At 49.1% G+C, this 18,776-nt stretch overlaps 1 protein-coding gene across 2 annotated transcripts in view; it reads left to right on the forward strand.

Annotated features, from left to right (window-relative positions):
• The window catches only part of STAM (signal transducing adaptor molecule), a 29,137-nt gene extending 17,923 nt beyond the window's left edge, over positions 1-11,214 (forward strand). Inside the window, exons 9-14 of one of the 2 annotated variants that reach the window (XM_078609332.1) lie at positions 25-116; positions 1,266-1,353; positions 2,958-3,012; positions 4,024-4,171; positions 6,203-6,384; positions 7,948-11,214. In XM_078609332.1, coding sequence (XP_078465458.1) covers positions 25-116; positions 1,266-1,353; positions 2,958-3,012; positions 4,024-4,171; positions 6,203-6,384; positions 7,948-8,167 — 785 coding nt within the window. In that variant the 3' untranslated portion in view covers positions 8,168-11,214. The remainder of the gene's footprint in view (positions 1-24; positions 117-1,265; positions 1,354-2,957; positions 3,013-4,023; positions 4,172-6,202; positions 6,385-7,947) is intronic. The other variant, XM_078609334.1, reaches the window with a different exon arrangement.
• Positions 11,215-18,776: the final 7,562 nt, after the last annotated feature.

Here is an 18,776-nt window from a genome sequence, read left to right on the forward strand (position 1 = left end):
GCGGCTGCATTGTTGTTTTAACAGCCGTAAAGACCGAGAAGAAAACGGTACAGTTCAGCGACGAGGTGAAGGTGGAAGCCATCGAGCCGGAGCCCGAGCCCTTGTTCATCGATGAAGTGAGCACCTCTCCCGAGCCAGCTCACCTTGCCACACGCGTTGCACTTGTGCAGCCCATTCTCAGCCCACTGATGGATGATGGCCTGTCTGCACTGTGTAAAATATGTAAAAAAGACATTGCTGGCTGGCACGCGAGCAGGCAAGTGCGTGGTGGTGACGTCACAGCACACATCTGCATGATGTCGTCACCCGCATCCCACAGCGTTGAGCCGGGTGCATGCGTCGCGCGAACGTCATGCCTCTACCCACCCACCCTCCACCCCAACCGTGGATCCCACGCAAATGCTCAGCCAGTACTGGTTAATTATTATTGTTTACCAGAAAGCCTTGCTAATTCTCAACTATCTTTCAGGCGTGTCCTGCCAAGTTTTTTGCAGTAGGTGCGATGTTGCTTTTGTTGTGTGATCCCAATTGAGTAATTTGCAAGGTAAATTTTCAGCATTGGGATGTTTGTCCAATGCCAGTTACACTGGATGTGTTTAGCTATTGGAGAAAAGTGGAAAACTCAGAGGAAATCCATGTGGAACATGGGGAGACCATACATACTCCACACAGAGAGGTGCCCTAGTCAGGAATTGAACCCATGACTTTTTTTAAACTAAATGTTTTGTTTTAATTTTACCAGCTAATGCCCACTGAGCTATATAGCTCTTTTTTCCAGAAGCGACCTGGCCACAAATGACAACTCAGCGATGTAGCTTATCATGTGGAAATTTATAGCAGCCAAATACTCGGAATAAATGGTTCTAAATGTGGAGGGAAAAACCAGAGGACCCGGATAAAATCCACGCGACCGCAGGGAGAACACGCAAGCTCCAAATATACAGGCATCAGGGTTGGGATCGAACCCACGACTTCCTGTAAAGCAGTCGAGGTAGTTAACTTCTCACCACCGAGTGTTACCACTGCACCACTCTGCTGTCCACAGAAAAAGGTGGCCGGGCGTGGTGTCGACCACACCACCCCCTTGTGCACCATGTCCACCTTCATTGCTGCTCACGCTTGCCCCCCAACAACGTGTTAACATTTCGATTTAAAGCTTTCGTGACTGCAGGGATTCATGTTCTTGGTTCTTTCGGTAAAGTCACGAAAGAACCAAGAAAACGTGTTAACAGCTACATGGGGAACCTTTGTGTGTGTGTGCTCAGGAGAAGATGGACACATTGCTGAGGATGTTGCAGAGCGCCGACCCGGCCGACGAGCGCCCCGACCCCCCTGAGCTGCTCTATTTGGAGGGTACGGCGCTGGCACCGTGCTGCCACTTGTTGTTAATTATTATTGTTGTTACGCTCATTTACCTAGGAAAGCCCCACCAAGCTTCTCTATTTCGGGAAGTTCCTGCCAGATTTCCGCAGGATGGCGATGTTGCCTTGTGTTATATCCCAATTGAGTAAAGAGAGGGCATTTTGCAACGTTCGGATATTTGGCCAATAGCACTTCCACTGCCCGTAGTCTTTAGCTACTACTGCAGCGCCTGTCCTTTATTTTCGCTCATCAGCTTTTAAACGCTTTGTATCACGGCTGTGCTCTTCGCTCTACACAGTACGCAAGTCTTCCTCCATACACACACTCTTAATTTTGGAGCTTTCGTGACTGCAGGAATTATTCTTTGGTTCTTTCGGTAAAGTACACTCCTCTAGCAGCAGCAGTGGATCCCGACCCATGGGTGGTTGATCAGAAAATATTTTGTTGTGCATCTCAAGACTCATAAGAGCAAACACGAACATAAACAGGAAACAATTTTCGTGATGGCTAATGACGAATAACAATCTGTGACTTAAGAATTCATGCATTAAATCATCATAACATCTTCCAATAGATGGCACTTTTGCTGTATGTCTGTCGTATATTACAGGGTTAAATCCATATTGTTGGTCAGAGCATTGCTGGTGGATCACAGAGCCCGTTGCGAGTCATCTGAATGGATGATCCGATTGCTTGGTGTATTGACCACTACTGAGTTACAGCAGAAACAGCGACAGCATCGGCAGCAGCAGCTAAACGGCAACCTTACCCAAACTTTCAGTCAACGGCAGTTGTCCAATGAAGATACTGTCCCCTGCCGTAAGAATGTGGAATTTCCAGCACTAGCTTGAGGCTGCTGACTGCAGTAGGAACCACCTCAGGCTGCTGCTCTAGAGAGGGAGGCACCGAGATGTGTGTCTGTCTGTCGTGATGAGCTCCTTCGCCGAGGCCACACGCAGACTCCAAGGTTACTTGTGCAGTGAGACCATCCTTGACATGGAGGGTTTCACAGCCAACATGATCCACTATGAATAATGCATGCCATGCTAGTCAGTTAGCTCAGATAAAGCAAAATAGCATTAAAATACATCAATTTGCAATGGTTAATATCTAGATTAAATCTGATTGGTTGGTATATTCCTGTGAGGTCAGGTGACACAGTTCTGACTTCCTGGCTTGTTTTTTTTACTTCCTGAATCTTATCTCTGGAGATGCTCGACGCAGTTTCAAGCGAAAGGTCGTTAATCTAATCACTAAATGTGGTTGTGACAAGTGTTCTATAATTTTATCGATGAGTGAGTGAGTGAATCGGTGAGTGGGGTAGGTGGGAGGGTGGGTGAGCGAGTGGGTGAGCGAGAAAGTGAGCTGAAACAGTAACGGTCGGGTCGGGTGGTGGCAGGTTCTTGCGACACAAATTTGGTCAAATAATTACACATGGCAAAACCAATTATTGACCACGATATTGACAGCTGAATTTTACATGTCAACTTAAGCTGTGACGTGGATTTGGATATTCATGAAATGGCGACCTGACACCACTGACTGAGACTCGCACGTGCTCTCACTGGCTCTCCCTGTGTGCTGCTCTGCGTTAGAGTCATGCCAGCACATGGGGCCTCTGATCGACCAAAAGCTGGAGGACATTGACCGGTGCGTACCCCTTTTGATTGAAGCATACACTTTGCACAATCCCTATCTCTTATCAATCTCTCCTGCATGGATAGAATTGAGGAGCAACTAATTCTGTAATTCCATATCTGGATTCTAGCTGCTGGCATCACATCCCAGCGAGGGTCTACCACCTGTGCCCTCAGAGATTGTTAGCCGTGGACACAAGTTCACACAGAGACCTATAGATTCACAAAGAGAAACATCAGAATATTTAGAAGACTTAGAATATATATTTGTACTGGAGGAATGTATATCCAATGTTCTATAAAGCTCTTTTTCACAGATGCCCAGTAGACTTAAACCTAGGCACAGACTTGCATAGAAACCCATAGACTCGCACCGAGACACAAACCCACACAGATACTCTATGCATGTGACGTCATTAGACATTACATGACACTGTTTTTGTCGGGAACGGAGAAACTGATGTTGTGTTATCAATGTCACGTCCTGTTTTTTTATCAATCTGAAACAAGTATAATTCGGAAATGTTGTAATTCCCCTGGCTAGGCCTGATGTTGAGATTTCTCAGATAACTCAGCTCCTCCTCTCACTGTAAAACTATGGCAGTGATTAACCTGTCTCCCCTCCCACTCACCTCCATGGTCTGTAGAAATATAAATTTCAGAATCAATGCTTCATCCCATTTGTGCTGTCTCACTGTTATCGTCCGTGTCGCGTGTTCTGTATTGAGCACACTCAAAGTCTAGAGGTTGACTATCGTACAGTGTGAGCGTGATCAGTGTAATTAAAAAAGCAATTGATTATTTTTCAGACGATCCAGCGCAAGCGCCATGGGTGCAAGAGTCAATTTAAATCATCGGATCGATTACCCGGCACAATCGCAACACGAACGCTACCCCCAAAACCGCCAGTGGAGCCGTGGAGCCGAGCCGCTGTTATGTTTGATCCATAATACCTGTGCAGGTATTATGGATGATGTTGGTCGCGAAAGCCTATGTGTTAAACTGTTTTGTTTGATGTTCGCAGGAAACACTCTGAGCTGTCGGACATTAACGTGAAGGTGATGGAAGCGTTTGAGCTGTACAACCAGCTCATGAATGAGGCCCCCGGCTATGGCGTCTATGGGAAGGTGCAGCCGTCCCTGCAGCCGCAGCAGCAGCACTACTACTCGCAGGTGAGGGGGGGCAAAGCCCAAGGAGCAGAATTCGAGGTGCAGGCTGCATTCAGAGGCATCCCGAGGGTAGCAGCTAATCGGGGCGACCGCCCCGATCCACCGCGCTTTGGTGAGCTCTGCACATCCACGTCACAGTGGTGCCAGATGGAATACCTCTGGTTTAGTTTGAAGGCGTCGGGGACTCACACGGTGGGATTTGCCCTGAGCCTCGCACCACCCTTACGGGCGGCCCTGGCTGCACACACCGGGCCTCGCCACCGGTCCCACGTGCGCTCGGCACCGCGCACGGGTGGAGGCCCTCGCTTGATTCAGGAGATGCTGACGTCATACTCGCGTCACTCTGACGTCGCAGCGGTCGTGCGTTCGCTCCTGACGAACATCTGAGCTTCATTGCTCATCAGATTCATCCAGTATAAACAAATATTCTGATTTCGATATTCTGATTCTGACCGCCGTGGTTACTGCTGCGGTGTGTGTAAAACTCACTCACAGTGGCCGTTAAATATCCTATGATCGCATTCATAAAGAGTAGGCCATTGTGTGCCGGCAACACGGTCAAAATTGACAAACTTTGAAGAATAAGCTGCAAATTGCTAAGTTAGGATCACACACAGCAACATTACCCCCTACTGTGAAATTACTGCAGGCTGTGTGAAACACAGCAGCTCCTTTGCGATGATCTCATTACGCTGTAAGAATGGAAATAAAACCAAACGTACTGAGTTATTGTTCAGAGCCAGGAAGAGCGGCGGGGAGAATCGCTGTGGAAACTGGCTTCAATCAGGGCCACCAGAGTGTCACACCCACTGCCCGTGTCTTCTACTGCACGAGAGGGCAGCCCTGCAATTCCCTATCTACACCACTGCTGGCGGAGTGGCCTACACTAGAGGGAGCTGTAGAGAGCCCTTATAGAGGGTATTTGGCTTACTCTTCCACGCTGGCCCAGATGTATTGCAAGAGTACCCACACTCTACCACCACCACACGCAACCTGTAGATCAACTGACTACAGTGTACCCATTTATATCGCTGGGAGGGTAGAGATGGTGGTGGTGGTGGTGGCGGGGTTTCATAAATGTTGCTTCTGTACAACATTAATGTCCAGTGCGCTCACCATTGAATCCACCACGGCAGCCCCCTCGCTCGCGATGCTGTGTTGTTTCGTTCAAGAGCACTTCCGAAGTGTTTTGAGCTTCCGTGCTACATTCAAAATGTCGGTGTCAAGTTCCTCCGGCTGAGTAACACGTATTGTGCGCGTGAGCTGACTGTGAGCTCTGTGGCGTAAGGCCGGGCGAACATAGCATCCACATGTCTATTGTAACACTCTCGTACTCGAAGGGGCCGCGTGATTCTGCGCTAGAGCAAGCGGCTCGCAATCTGAAGGTTGCAAGTTCAAATTCTGATTGGGGATCGACTCAGCCCATCATCCCTCCGGGGTAGAAAAATCAGTGCCACTTTGTCAACAGTGGTTGTCCTATGGATCGACTCACTCCACCGTATGAATGTAGAATTTCCACCACTGGCTCAGGGCTGTACACATGAGAGGAAATGACAATGATTTGTTTTTGATAGAGCGCCCTTCAGGCCGGGCGTCTCAGAACCCTTTACATGCAAAACGTCACTTGCTGTCCCTGTGGGCACCTGGCCTCCAAACGCTCATTCGCTGCCACTGGCGGCCAATAATTACTGCTGTGTGTGATCCCAATTGAATAATTTGAGGATAATATTTCGAATTTGCCAAATTGTATACTTGGCGTTGGCACACAATGGCCTTCTCCTTTAGAACGATGTCAGGGGATCTCTTAAGGTCCACTGAAACAGACGACATGCATTTTTCTCTGGTTAATTCACCTGCAGTAATAACCAGGGCAACCTGCTGGATTCGAACTGCGAACCTCTGCAACAAGCGGCGAACGCCCTACCGCTGGGCCACGTCACAGCCTCACCTCAACTCACGTTTGAGCGAGAAATCACTTTTGACTTTTGACACCACGTTCCTGTCCCCATGTGTGTGTGTGTGACTTGGCACTAGCAGCAGCAGCAGCAGCCGTACAGTGGCCCTGCTGCTGGCGCTGGCGGTGGTGGCGGATACATGGTGCCGGGCACGGCTCATAACTATCCTGGACCTGCCGATGGCGGCCAGGGTCCAAGTGCTGCCTCACTGCCTCCCACCCTGGGCCCGGGCGGGAGCCAACCCGGCCACGCCTACACCAAGTAAGTGTGAAGCACCGCCGGCGGCGTTGGCTACCACACACACTTTTTTTACACAGTTGCTGAGCACAGGTCCAATGGTCCAACACGCCAAATGTTCAGTAACAAACAGCACTATCATATGTGTAATAGCAAAAAGGGTAATGCATTTAGCAAATTGAGCTTGGGGAAAAAAGATAATTGGAGGGAATCCAAAGTGGAGCAGTGTAAGGGAAGAAGCTGCAAGTGATGTGTATTGAACTGCAGTGTGGTGAGGAGTGAGTGAATGAGTGTGAGTAATTGGATGGGTGGGTGTTTGAGTGAGGGAATATGTTGTGACCTGCAGTGTGGCAATGGTTGGACACGGTGTGATGGATGAGACGGAAGAGTCAGTCTACTAGACTGAGTCCTCAACATGGGTGCAGGATGCGTCACTTGGGCCATATTCTCAGTGAGACTCGGCTCTGGCTCGGCCTCTGTTTGACTTGTTGACATCACCTCGACATTTTAGATGCCCCACAGCACTAAAGTGCGCCGTACCGAGGACACAAAACTCACCTGATTCTCACTCAATCCCCGCGAATGACCCAAACACCAGGAATTGTATTGCTTTGTACGGCCTTGGTTACTTTCCCATGCAAATCGCAGTTCTAAGCCGTGGGTTCTTTACGATAACCTCACTTGCAGTTGTGTTTGACTCTGTTTACATACTCAGTAATCACCTTGGATCGCTTTTGAAGTTTATGAAAAATAATTTCATTATGGTTCACAAAAGTTATTTGTCCGAGCTAAGTAATCGGTGTGACTGAAATGTTAAGATGTTAGGTGGTACCCATATCCACTCTGGCCCTTGCACTGTTATAATATTTTTTTTTTATAATTTAGTACTTTTGGTATTCTTGCCATTGCTAACGCCCAAGGCTATTACGAAGACGCTTTGTTTCACAGACAATGCCTGCAGTAATTTGACAGTAGGGAGTGATTTTTTTTCTCTGTGTAATTCCAGTTGAGTAATTTGTAGCTAATTTGTTATATTTGGCAAATTTGGACCATGCCGCCAGCACACAATGGCCTACTCTTTAAAACAACATTAAATGATCTTTAATATCCACTGTGAAGCAGACTGTATTTCTATGGCGAATACACCCCATAGTAATAATCAGGGCTGCCTGATTATTACTGCAATGAGCGATGTATGCGCTACCGCTACTGGCCGTCTCATGCCCATCTGCAAGTCAGGTGCTGTCATCGTATGCCCAGAGAGACAACTGTCACTGGGTGTGCCTTTTCAAATGTTTGAGATGAGATATAAATCGCTTACCACGTGTACAGCGCTCCAAGACTACCCTGGCTTAAAGGGCACTCTTATCAAAAGCAATCATCGTCAATAATACCTAGGCTTTGTGTGACCAGCACCACTTTGATTCTACAACCCTGAAGCCCCAGGTGTATGTGTGAGAGAGCTTCGGGTGACTTCTGTACATTTTTATCACAGTTCCTTGTCTCATGTGCTGTGCGTATCCCATGGCGACGGTGAATGTGGGTGCTGTGTGTGTGCGTGTGCGTCCCGCTGTCGTCTTGTTGCAGTGCCCTGCCCGGCGCAGGCCACGTTGTGTACATGGGGCAGCCGGGCCCTGTCGGAGTAGAGGCCACGGGGTTCCCTCCCGGGAGCCTCCCAGCCGGCGGCGTGGCCGGCACGTTCCCAGGGCCCGCTTACAGCAGCCTGCACAACGCACCGCATGCCGTGCAGCCGGTGCAGCCCCCGCCGCAGGCCCTGTATACGCAGCAGCAGCAGCCCCTGCTCTAGAGCCCCCTCTGGGGCCCAGCAGCCCTCCTGTCTCACGCTCTGGGAGAACCTCGGCTTTCTTTGTAGGCAACACCATATCTGGAGAGAAGTTAACATCTGTGTAGACATCTCTCTCTGTCCTCTCGTTGTCTTCACGGAAATCAAGTCGAGTGAGTGGCATGCCTTAGGGTGACGGTTGATGTTTGATGGCGATAGCGGAAAGTAGGGAGTATATAAGCCGCAGTCACTTTCTTTGAAAGGAGTCTTTGTATTGAAGCTGCCATGTTGATCATGCCCTGAACGCGTGCGTATGTGTGTGTTTGTGGTGCGCGTGTGTGCATGCGTGTAGCCCTCTGTTGCCACTGTTATACAGTTGTGTAATAAGACACATCAGGTGAATGCTGCACCACGGGGCACCCTGTCTATCAGTAACACTATGCCTGATTAAACTGTAGGCCAGATTTGAATCGGTGTGTTTTAAAAAGCAAGCAAATTGACGATTTGTGATTAAAACGGAACTTGTACATAGCCACTGCGCTGCAGAGCAGCGGTTGGGACCCTTGCTGCAGTGACTGCCGAGTATGCAGCCCTCGGAGTATGACGATAGCCTGCGCTGCTCCTCCTCTCGCATGTGATTGCAGTAAAAGTTTCTCCGCCTCACATCTCCACCTCCGTGTAACATGCGCCTTCGTTTCCTGTACACGCACACCACTCGTAAATCCCATTTTCACTTGGACAGAACGTGTTGGGTAGGGCCGCGAGCAAGCAACCTGTTTGTCCAGCACCACGTGCATGCACCACACTTGCCCGCTTCTATCCTCCCAGTGCTGATGTACGTTGCTCCAGCCAGGGTTCGGCCAGAGGCACATATGGCCATTGCATGGCCGCTGGTGCACAATGCCAATTATTGAACTCATTGCTCAATCTGCGCCACATCTCCCACGTCCGCCACTGCTCTGCTCAAGCTTCCTGCCGAGTCCCTCATCCATGTCTTCACGTCTTGACAGCTGCAGATCTTCAAGGTAAATCCATTGCCTGCAACCTCCAGATGACCCAACATGCCGCTGTCAAGAGCATGTTACCCCAATACTCCGATCCCTTCACCAGCTCCCACTCGCCGTCTTCAAGATTCTCTATAGCCTCGTTACTGCCTACTTCTCTCTCTCATCCCGCACCCCCCCACCTCCTCCCCCTTGCCTTCCTCTTACTCCCATTCATGCGCTCTATGCATGAGCAACCAAGACCTCCTATCACGAGCGCAGGTTAAACTTCACTCGGTGGGAAGTTGTTTATTCTCCTCTGCTGCCTCCATAGTTCTGAATTCCCATTCCCCCAGCTGTCTATGCTGACAATTCTCCTGCTCAAGTCTGGGCTCTCAAGAATACGATCTCCTCTCCTCCACCTCTTCCCTGTATTGCACGTCCCGCTGTTTTTTGTGTAGCGTCGCGAGTTGCGCCTGGGTGCTTTGTCCAAACTGTGATTGCGTTGTGGACCTTGGGTCACTGATAATGTTGTGGCTCAAGCTGACAACTCTACCGCTGCTTCTACTCTACACGGACGAGTGTGCACGTGCGCTCAGTGCGTGGCAGCATAACCGCACCTCGGCAAGGTGCTTTACCAAAGTACGAGGCGCGTTAAAGAGCCGGTGACGTGGCCACGGTGTTGGCACACGCTGCTCAGCGGGCGCCGGTGAATGCGCTGGCGAAGGTGTGCTCACCACTATATGCGCTCACCACTACATGCGCACATGCGGACCACTGCTGGACGAGGACCTCTCTACTCCATGGGGATCGTGGGGGTTATGTTACCAGATTTCACCACACTGGTCAGTGCGGCTTGGTGAAGGTGGGCATAGGACGGTACAATGGATGTTGCTGCATTGCTTTCTGCCACCCACAACCCCGCAGCTCCTGCTTGGCTTCTAAGATGCGACGAGGTTAGGTGCATTCCGGTGATGTCCCAATCATGAGAATGATATTTGTTTGTATTTGGCAGAGCTGCCCTCCTTCACTACGGGGCCTCTCCGCAGTGCTGTACACATGATAAGTGACTCGCATCTCATGAACACATTCGAAAGGACGCACCAGGTTGCAGCTGCCCCATTATGGCATTAGTCTGCCAGTAGGGGCGATGATTACTGCTGTGTGTAAACCCACGAGAGATTTGTGGGTACATTTTTCACAGGCTTCACTGCCACACTAGCCGTTTGTGTCTCTTGGTCTTCGGTGCACAGCAACCGAGTGTCCATTGTGTGGTGGCGCATCTACGTGACACGCGTCCCTGACATAGCAATGGGGACACTCGAAACCCTGGCTGAGATGAAGAGATTCAAGTCGCGTTGGGATTTGAGTTGACCCCTGGCAACCTGAGTGGTCTTTTTAATATTCGTGTGTCAGCCTGGTCGTAGCCTGCAAACCATGTACCGCATGACACTCTCCGTATCGGTAGTATTCTGCCTTTATTATTTGTAAGATTCCCCCAAAAGTTAACAATGCCTTACCAATTGAGCTATAACCATTGATTAATATCGCGACTTTTAAGGTTTTAATTATCAACCGCATTTATTTCGACGAGCTTTTGGCTGCATCGATGTGTATTGGTGGAATGTGCTTTTTTCCATTATTTGTGAAAGGTGACATTGCTAACTATATTAATTCCGGCACTGATGGTGTGACCCAAATCTGAACTTGGTAATACTGTGGAAATTCAATGCCTCTTGTACAATTGCAGGAAGCCCTTGTGGGGAAACGGTTGGGCTAATCCATAGCCTGAGCTATCCCGATGGAACGACTGGCATACAACTGAAGAGATGTATTTAAAGATGTAATGTATATACATAATGTCCGAGCCGATGGTGAATATCATACACCTCGCTGTGCAGTGTTTAATTGCGCCTCTGTAAGAAGCTCCAGGAATTGACTGCCCGTGTACTTTTGGGTGTCCGACTTCTGTATGTATAATTTTACTTGTATTCGCGAAAACAAATGTAGAACTCGCTTAAGATCCATGACTAATTTCATCATGAAACATTTTGACAAAGACTTGAGACGAATAAATTTAGAAAACTACTCTCGCAGCCGATTGCTTTTGTAAGTTTCATCGAATCACACTTGGAACTAGAAAAGCTTTTGACTAGGGCTGTCAAACCACAACTGGGAAACTGGTAACTATATTCTCGCGAATTTAAAAAAGAGAGATGATATAGTCATCCTCTCGGCAGACAAGGGCAATGCCACGGTCATCATGGATAAAGATTCATACAACAAAATCCTGGACCTGCTTAATGATGGGAGTTACTCCAAAATTAAAAACGATCCCACTAAAAGCCTAACGACAAAAACCAACAGTATCATCACGAGTTCGACTTCCCTAATCGAACCAAGCAAACGTCCCTCTCTAAAACCATCGGCGGCAAGACCTCCCAGACTCTATGGTCTTCCCAAAATCCATAAAGAAGGCACCCCGCTACGACCCATCGTGTCGACGATAAACTCTCCGTACAAACTAGCCCGTTTTCTATCAGATACTCTGCTCCCCTTCACAGGCAAGACCTCTTCGGCAGTACTCAACTCAACCCAATTAGTCTCTATGGTTAAGGACATGGTACTATCTCCTGATGACATCCTCGTCAGCTTTGATGTAGTATCTTTGTTTACCAAAGTCCCAGTACCGGACACCCTAACAATAATTGAGGACTTAGTCCAACATGGATTGAATTCTGATGTACCTGCGCTGGTTAGGCATTGCCTCACCAACACCTATTTTACCTGGAATGGCACCTTCTACAAACAGAATGAGGGTACCCCTATGGGCTCCCCCTTGTCACCAGTTATAGCCAACATGTTCATGGAAAAGTTTGAATCAGACGCCATCCAGACATCCACCCTGCGTCCTTCCCTGTGGAAGAGATATGTGGATGACACTTTCGTCATCTGGCCACATGGCCTCCCAGCATTGAACCACTTCTTGGACCACATCAATTCTAGACACCCATCTATCAGATTCACCATGGAAGTGGAGAAAGACGGTAAACTACCATTCTTGGATATTCTGTTTAAGAGGAGGCTTGACGGATCCTTGGGACATTCTGTCTACAGGAAAGCCACCCACACAAATTCCTACTTGAAACCAGATTCCCACCACCACCCATCTCAAAAGAATTCTCTCATCAAAACGCTATACCACAGAGCCCATGGCATTTCTGACCAACACCACCTGACTGATGAATTAAGACATGTACATCGGGCCCTCAGGATGAACGGATACTCTGACCGCACTATCCGCCAAGCTGTCTCTCCCACCACACAGAAACAACCACATGAAACTCCGACCAAAACTATCACGTTACCATACATAGCAGGCGTGACCAAAAAGATCTCCAAAATTCTAAACAAACATAAGATCCAAATCCGATTCAGTACAGTGCATAAAATCCGTGATCTGATTCCATCTGTGAAGGATGTCGTTCCTGACTTACAGTATCCTGGAGTCTACAAATTGAGTTGCATTTGTGGTGATTGCTACATTGGTGAAACAAAACGTCATGTTGCTGATCGTGTCCGCGAGCACAAGTCAGATCTGAAACACGGCAGAACTGATTCTTCGGCCGTTGCCGATCATTGCTACAACTCGGCGGGCTCTCATGAAATTGTCTTTTCCGAGACCAAGGTTCTCTACAAACCTCTGGGCTACCATCAAAGGTTTGTACACGAAGCCATACAAATATACAAACACAGACATCATTTCAACCGTGATGATGGGTACAAACTCAGTAATCACTGGAAAGATGTTATTAACCACGCAAAAAAGACTTAATTACACTTTTTGGACCATCTTATCTGACAGGCACTATTTTAATTTACTTCACCGAGTGTTAACATCCACAGTGTTTAACAGTAATCTCTTCATTGTTCTTTGATCACCGCTCGCCACGTTTCCATTCATTGTGTTGAGCACTACGTGATGTCTTTGATCACCGCTCGCCCTCCGTCCCGGCGCGTCTCCATTCATTGTGTTGAGCACTGCGTGCAGTCTTTGATCGCCGCTCGCCCTCCGTCCCGACACGTCTCCATTCATTGTGTTGAGCACTGCGTGCAGTCTTTGATCACCGCTCCTCCTCCCTCCCGATACGTTTCCATTCATTGGCTACCACAGCCTGATAAGCTCCCCCCCCTCTCCACCTCCCTTCAACTTGCTTATAAGGGATTACATCTTGAATCATTGCTTCACTTAATGCAGCTAATTCGGCTGTGACGGTCCCACCTGATGACGGAGACTTGTGTTGCCTCCGAAACGTCGTGAATTTTATTTTTGTTTTGTTTTATTTTACTTTCATTAATTTTAATGTTTTTACCTACGTGACTTTACCGAAAAAACCTGAGAATATGAATCATTGCAGTCACGAAAGCTTCAAATCTAAAACTGGTAACTGTTTTCAGAATCGGTTTCTGGCTAGGAAAGTCAGGAATCGGTCATCGATTCTGGTGGAACGTGATTGGCATGTGCGGACGAGCAAAAACCGCATGCCAGCCTAAGTCACCTTGTGCTACACGTGCCCTCGTCTCTCAGTTACAAGCCTATTGAAATTGCTCGCTCACGCCATTGGTGGAAGGGCCGCCACTAGAGGGCGCTCTTCGACACTGACCAGACATCTTGGAAAAGGTGACGACCTCTGATTTGCAAGTCCGGTGTGCTGCTCACCGTCACCACCGCTGTGGCCGCTCCTTTCAGTTTTCAGAGGTGAAATTTTTTATGCGTGGCAAACCGGTAACGTTTTTTTCATGTAACTGCCAATCACAGTGAGGAGGGGGGTGGGTGCCGCACTGCGCGTGGACGTGCACACGGACACTGCCATCGCTCAGTGTGCCACTTCTGTGTTTGCGGACGGCAGTGACTCACGAATTGGAACAATCCACCTTCCTACACACAAGCTGATCTTATCGTTTCGTTTCCAAAGTCGAGGTCCTCGGGCGTGTTTCCACCTTTAGCTGCCAATATTTATTTCGTCTCGACCACCATCCTCTCGAGCAATGTCCTCCCAAACCCACTTTAGTGTATGTACAGTAATGTCGATAAACACTCATCCATGTGCCTCTTTCTGTGTAATTCCAAGCATGCACCTCTCTGCTCGTTTGCACACTCTCCAGCTTTTTCTTACTTTTCTTTATCATTTGTCATGTTTCTGATCCATATAACATGAATGAGCACTGATGGAAAATATTCTTCTCTACGAACATTGGTCTTTTGATTTTCACTGTCAAGTTCAGTTTCCCAAAAGCACTCTGACCTGTTTAACACGTAGGCTGTCGCGACCAATATCCATAATAGAGGGCTTTTTTGGGTTAGATCGCGTACATATATAAATGTGTCGTTAATACCCACCATCACCCGACACAGCCAACTAGTGAGGATTGTCACGTAAACATAACATGCCAATTCGTCACTAGTATAGCACACCGGTGTGTTAGAGAGCCATGACTGTAAATGTTGGTGGTGGCGGGTTTTAACGACACATTTACGCGATCTAATCCAAAAAACCTCATGCATTCTGATCTATCACCGTCTATTTAATTTTTGTTACTGTATTTACTGAAACATAGGATCAAAATGTATCTTAAAAGGATGTACGTGGCCCTGAATATGAAATCCTTAATGACACGTGAAATAGATTCTGATCCTGCCTCATCATATGGTTAGGAAGTGACACGAGGAGTGTGACCATCATCCAGAGTCTCCAACTTCCACAACTCCCATGTCATTAGAGTTCACGCTGGAATCGCAGAAGACCACTACCTGAACAAAACACTTCTGAGACCTTTGCAACGGATCCACATGAGTTACATTCATCGTATTTAATAGAGCGCCCTCATAGATGCAGTAAACGACTTGCATATTATTGCGAACACTTGAAAGGGCACCCCCAGTGGCAGCTGTTCCAGCACAAAGTGACTCAACATCTGGACTGTCAGTGGGCATGATTGCTTGTGCAATCACAGTTGAGTATTGACTGACAATATTCAGCCCAACACTGGCAGATGGGTTCTCAGAGTGTTGACCAGAAGCAAATTGACCAGAGGCAAAGTCAGGGACAGGAGCTCCCACGTCTTTGAATAATTTTTTCAAGTGAAAAAAAAAATGTGTTAAAAATTCACTATTATTGTAAAGCTTGGTAGTGGCAACGCCATTGACCTTGACTTTTGCAGTTACTAATTGAATTTACTTTACGGCGATCGTGTAACAAAAAAGGATTGGAATGTGATGCTGTTAAATGGAAACACAGTGATGGAGGGCCTACGGTGACCTCTCGCTCTGTGCGGGAGGGGCTGTGGGCCATGGGTAGACTCATTTCAGGAGTAAACACGGCATCATCAGCCGTGCTCAATCCACTGCTGAAGGCCCTCTCCAAGCTACCGCCACCTCACGATCCTACGATGTAACAGTCCACTCAGCACCTGCTCATTTAAGTTATTCCATCGCTCCAGCTCGGTGGGCGTTCCAGCCCTGGGCTGCCACTCCATTATTCTTCCAGACCATCATCCATCATCTTGTCTGGCGAATTGTGTCCTGCCCAAGTCCACCGACTTTTTAAAATAGTTTAGATGTTTACCTGGGTATGTTCTCTAATCCATGTGTTCCTATTTTTGTCTTTCCATGTAAAACCAAGCACACATAGCATTGTCGCTGTCGGTATTTGTGCAGAACTAGATGAATAAAGCTAGGAAGAAACTCCCAAACTCGTGTTGTACTGCAGGATTAATTAGGGTTTCATGAACCGTTGATGAGAACAATAAAGTGTGTCTGTTAGAAATGTTTAGCATACTTCCCAACATACAACAAACTTGAAATTTGGAATGTGGATAGCTTCCAGACTGTACACAGTGTAAAAGTATAAAAATAGACTTGTATTTTAGGGGGGGGGGCGCAATAATGGATATATTTTTCACAGCAAGTGAGCGGTGACGTCACATCTGTAATGTCACCCGCATGGGGCAGCCTCACGCAGTGTGCCTGCTGACGTCACGCATCCCCCCACCCTCCGGAGGGGCTGGGTGGGGAGGGTGGGGAGGGGCTGGGTGGGGGGTGGGGCTGGGTGGGGAGAGGCTGGTCACCCCGTGGTGCCCTTATAAAACTCAACGTTTAACCTACTCACGCCGGCTTGTGCCCGCCCTCACAGTCGGGCATATTTGCCATTGACCGAGCAACCCTACCAGCTCCCTCCGCAGGAATGTGTTCCAAGGCAAGAATCCAAGTCTCGGGCGAAGCCTGGTAGTAAAGCGAGTTACTAATAAACCCCAATGATCCGATCGAAATCCCTAATTTCGATCGGATCATTGGGGGGGCACGTGCCCCCCCCCCACTGGCTCCGCTCGTGACCCCTTAGGTTTTGTGAATTGATACTGATATAACAGGACCCTGCGGGGTGGGCTGGTAGGAATAATACTAATACCGGTACAGGGATATCGACCGCACACACACGCGCACACACACGCACATACGCGCACACACGCACATACACACGCACACACAACAACAACAACCGCCATTCGCCACTAAGTGGCGGTGACGTCACCACGACGCTTGTGCCAGGCCATGTGCACCCTGAGGCCACGTGAAGTGTCGAACGCCCGCTGGCAGGAGGTCACGGGGCAGACCCAGGTGCCACGGGTCGACTGACCGAGATGACTGGCTGATGCACCACCTGTGCCCCCTACTGTGCCAACTTGCTGTGCTTTAGCCACCCGGCGCTCCACTCGTTGTTGTGAGCGTCGCTCCTCCGCCCTCCGTTGTTGTTGGAGGGCGACTGCCTCCAACTGCCCAGTAGCTTCCTTCACGAGCCTCCTCCACTGAGGCCGATCTTGACACCGCTGGTACCAGTCATCGGCAAGTCCACTCAGCTCCACGTCCTCCTGTACCACATCACTCCATCTCTTCTCTAGCCCGTGCCGCGCCCGTTTAGCCCCCTCGATCCGGCCGAACAAAAGCTGTTTAGGCATGCGGTGGCTGGGCATGTGGGCTACATGACCCAGCCAACGCAGCCTTGCCTGCCGGAGGAGCTCACTGATGGGACTTTGCCCAGATCTTTCAAGGACTTGTGAGCTCCTCACACAATCCAGCCTGGTTAAACCCAGGATGGATCGTAGGCAGGCCAGCCTAAATGTTTCCAACCGGCGAAGATGCTCCACTAGGGGGGTCCACGTTTCGCAAGCGTAGAGAAGGGAGGGAATGACCATGGCCGAGAAGACCTGAAGCTTCGTGCGGAGCGACAGACCAGGTAGCTTCCACACAGCGTTACGCAACCGATGAAAAGATATTGCCGCTCGACTGATTCGGAGTGAGACCTCTGCTGATAAACTGGAGCCGGTCATAAGCACACTGCCCAGGTATGGGAAACTCTCCACTCTCTCCACAACTGCCCCATCACCGATTGGGAGTTGTGGGGGTGGAGTGCCCGATGGTACAAAATACCCAGGCAGGTGCTTAGTTTTGGTGGGGCTGATGGTAAGGCCCCACCTCTTAGTGGCACGCTCCAGTCTCAGCAGCAGCGTCTCCAACTCCTCTTCTGAATGAGCAGCTATTACCAAATCATCGGCATACATAACGTGGTTGACCAATAGGGAGCCATCCCTTGATCGCACCCGGGCGTCGATCAGCCTCCCATTATATCTGTACCAAATGGTAATTCCCCCGGTACAGCTATTGAAGGCTTCACGAACTACGCAGTCGAAATAGATGTTAAATAATGTGGGAGCCAGAGGACATCCCTGTCGCACCCCAAGGTGTACAGGGAAAGGCTCCGACTCCCGGCCACATAGTTTTACCCGGGCCCGCTCACCATCATGAAGGTCCTTAATGATCGTGAGCAGAGGGTCAGGGACTCCGAAAGCACGACGAACAACCCAGAGCCCAGTCCTACTGATGGTATCATAGGCCTTGACCAGGTCAATAAAGCAGAGATGTAGGTCTTTTTGGAATTCCCTACACCAGACGGACAGAAAATATGGCATCTGTGCAGGACCGCCCTTTCCTGAAACCGCATTGGGGCTCCGCAAGCCTCTCCTCAGCGTGCCTAGCAAGGCGATGTTGAATAATCCTTGCCAGGACCTTACCCGGCACACTGAGGAGTGAGATGCCCCTGTAGTTGTTACAGTCGGTACGGTCCCCCTTCTTAAAGAGGTGGACCACCAGGGCATCCTTCCAGTCCTGCGGAACCCGTCCAGTGGTCCAGACTGTTGTTATGATGTCATATAGGGCAGTCTGTGCACAAACGCCACCCTCCCTCAGCATTTCGTTTGGGAGATCATCTCTGCCCGGTGCCTTCCCTGGTCTCAGACTCCGGATCGCCCTCAGTACTTCCTCAACAGCTGGTACCTCAGCCAGCCACTCACAGGGGGTGACCTCTTCCAATATTTGAGGCACCGCAGCCTCAGCAGGGTTATCCCCACTTTGTGCCATGATGTTTTCCTGGCTGAGAGATTTTCCCTCCCCCAGGACCTCACAGAAATGCTCAGCAAATCTGCAAACCTGTTCCTGGGGGTCGGAGATTGGATCACCGTTTTTTCCTCTAATGATGGTAATAGGTGTGGCGCTGCAGGTTACTTTTTTGATGGAGTTAAATAGTGATTTGTGATCG

Source organism: Lampetra planeri, chromosome 31 (genome assembly GCF_965212315.1).
Source record: "Lampetra planeri chromosome 31, kcLamPlan1.2.h2, whole genome shotgun sequence".
NCBI lineage: Eukaryota > Metazoa > Chordata > Hyperoartia > Petromyzontiformes > Petromyzontidae > Lampetra > Lampetra planeri.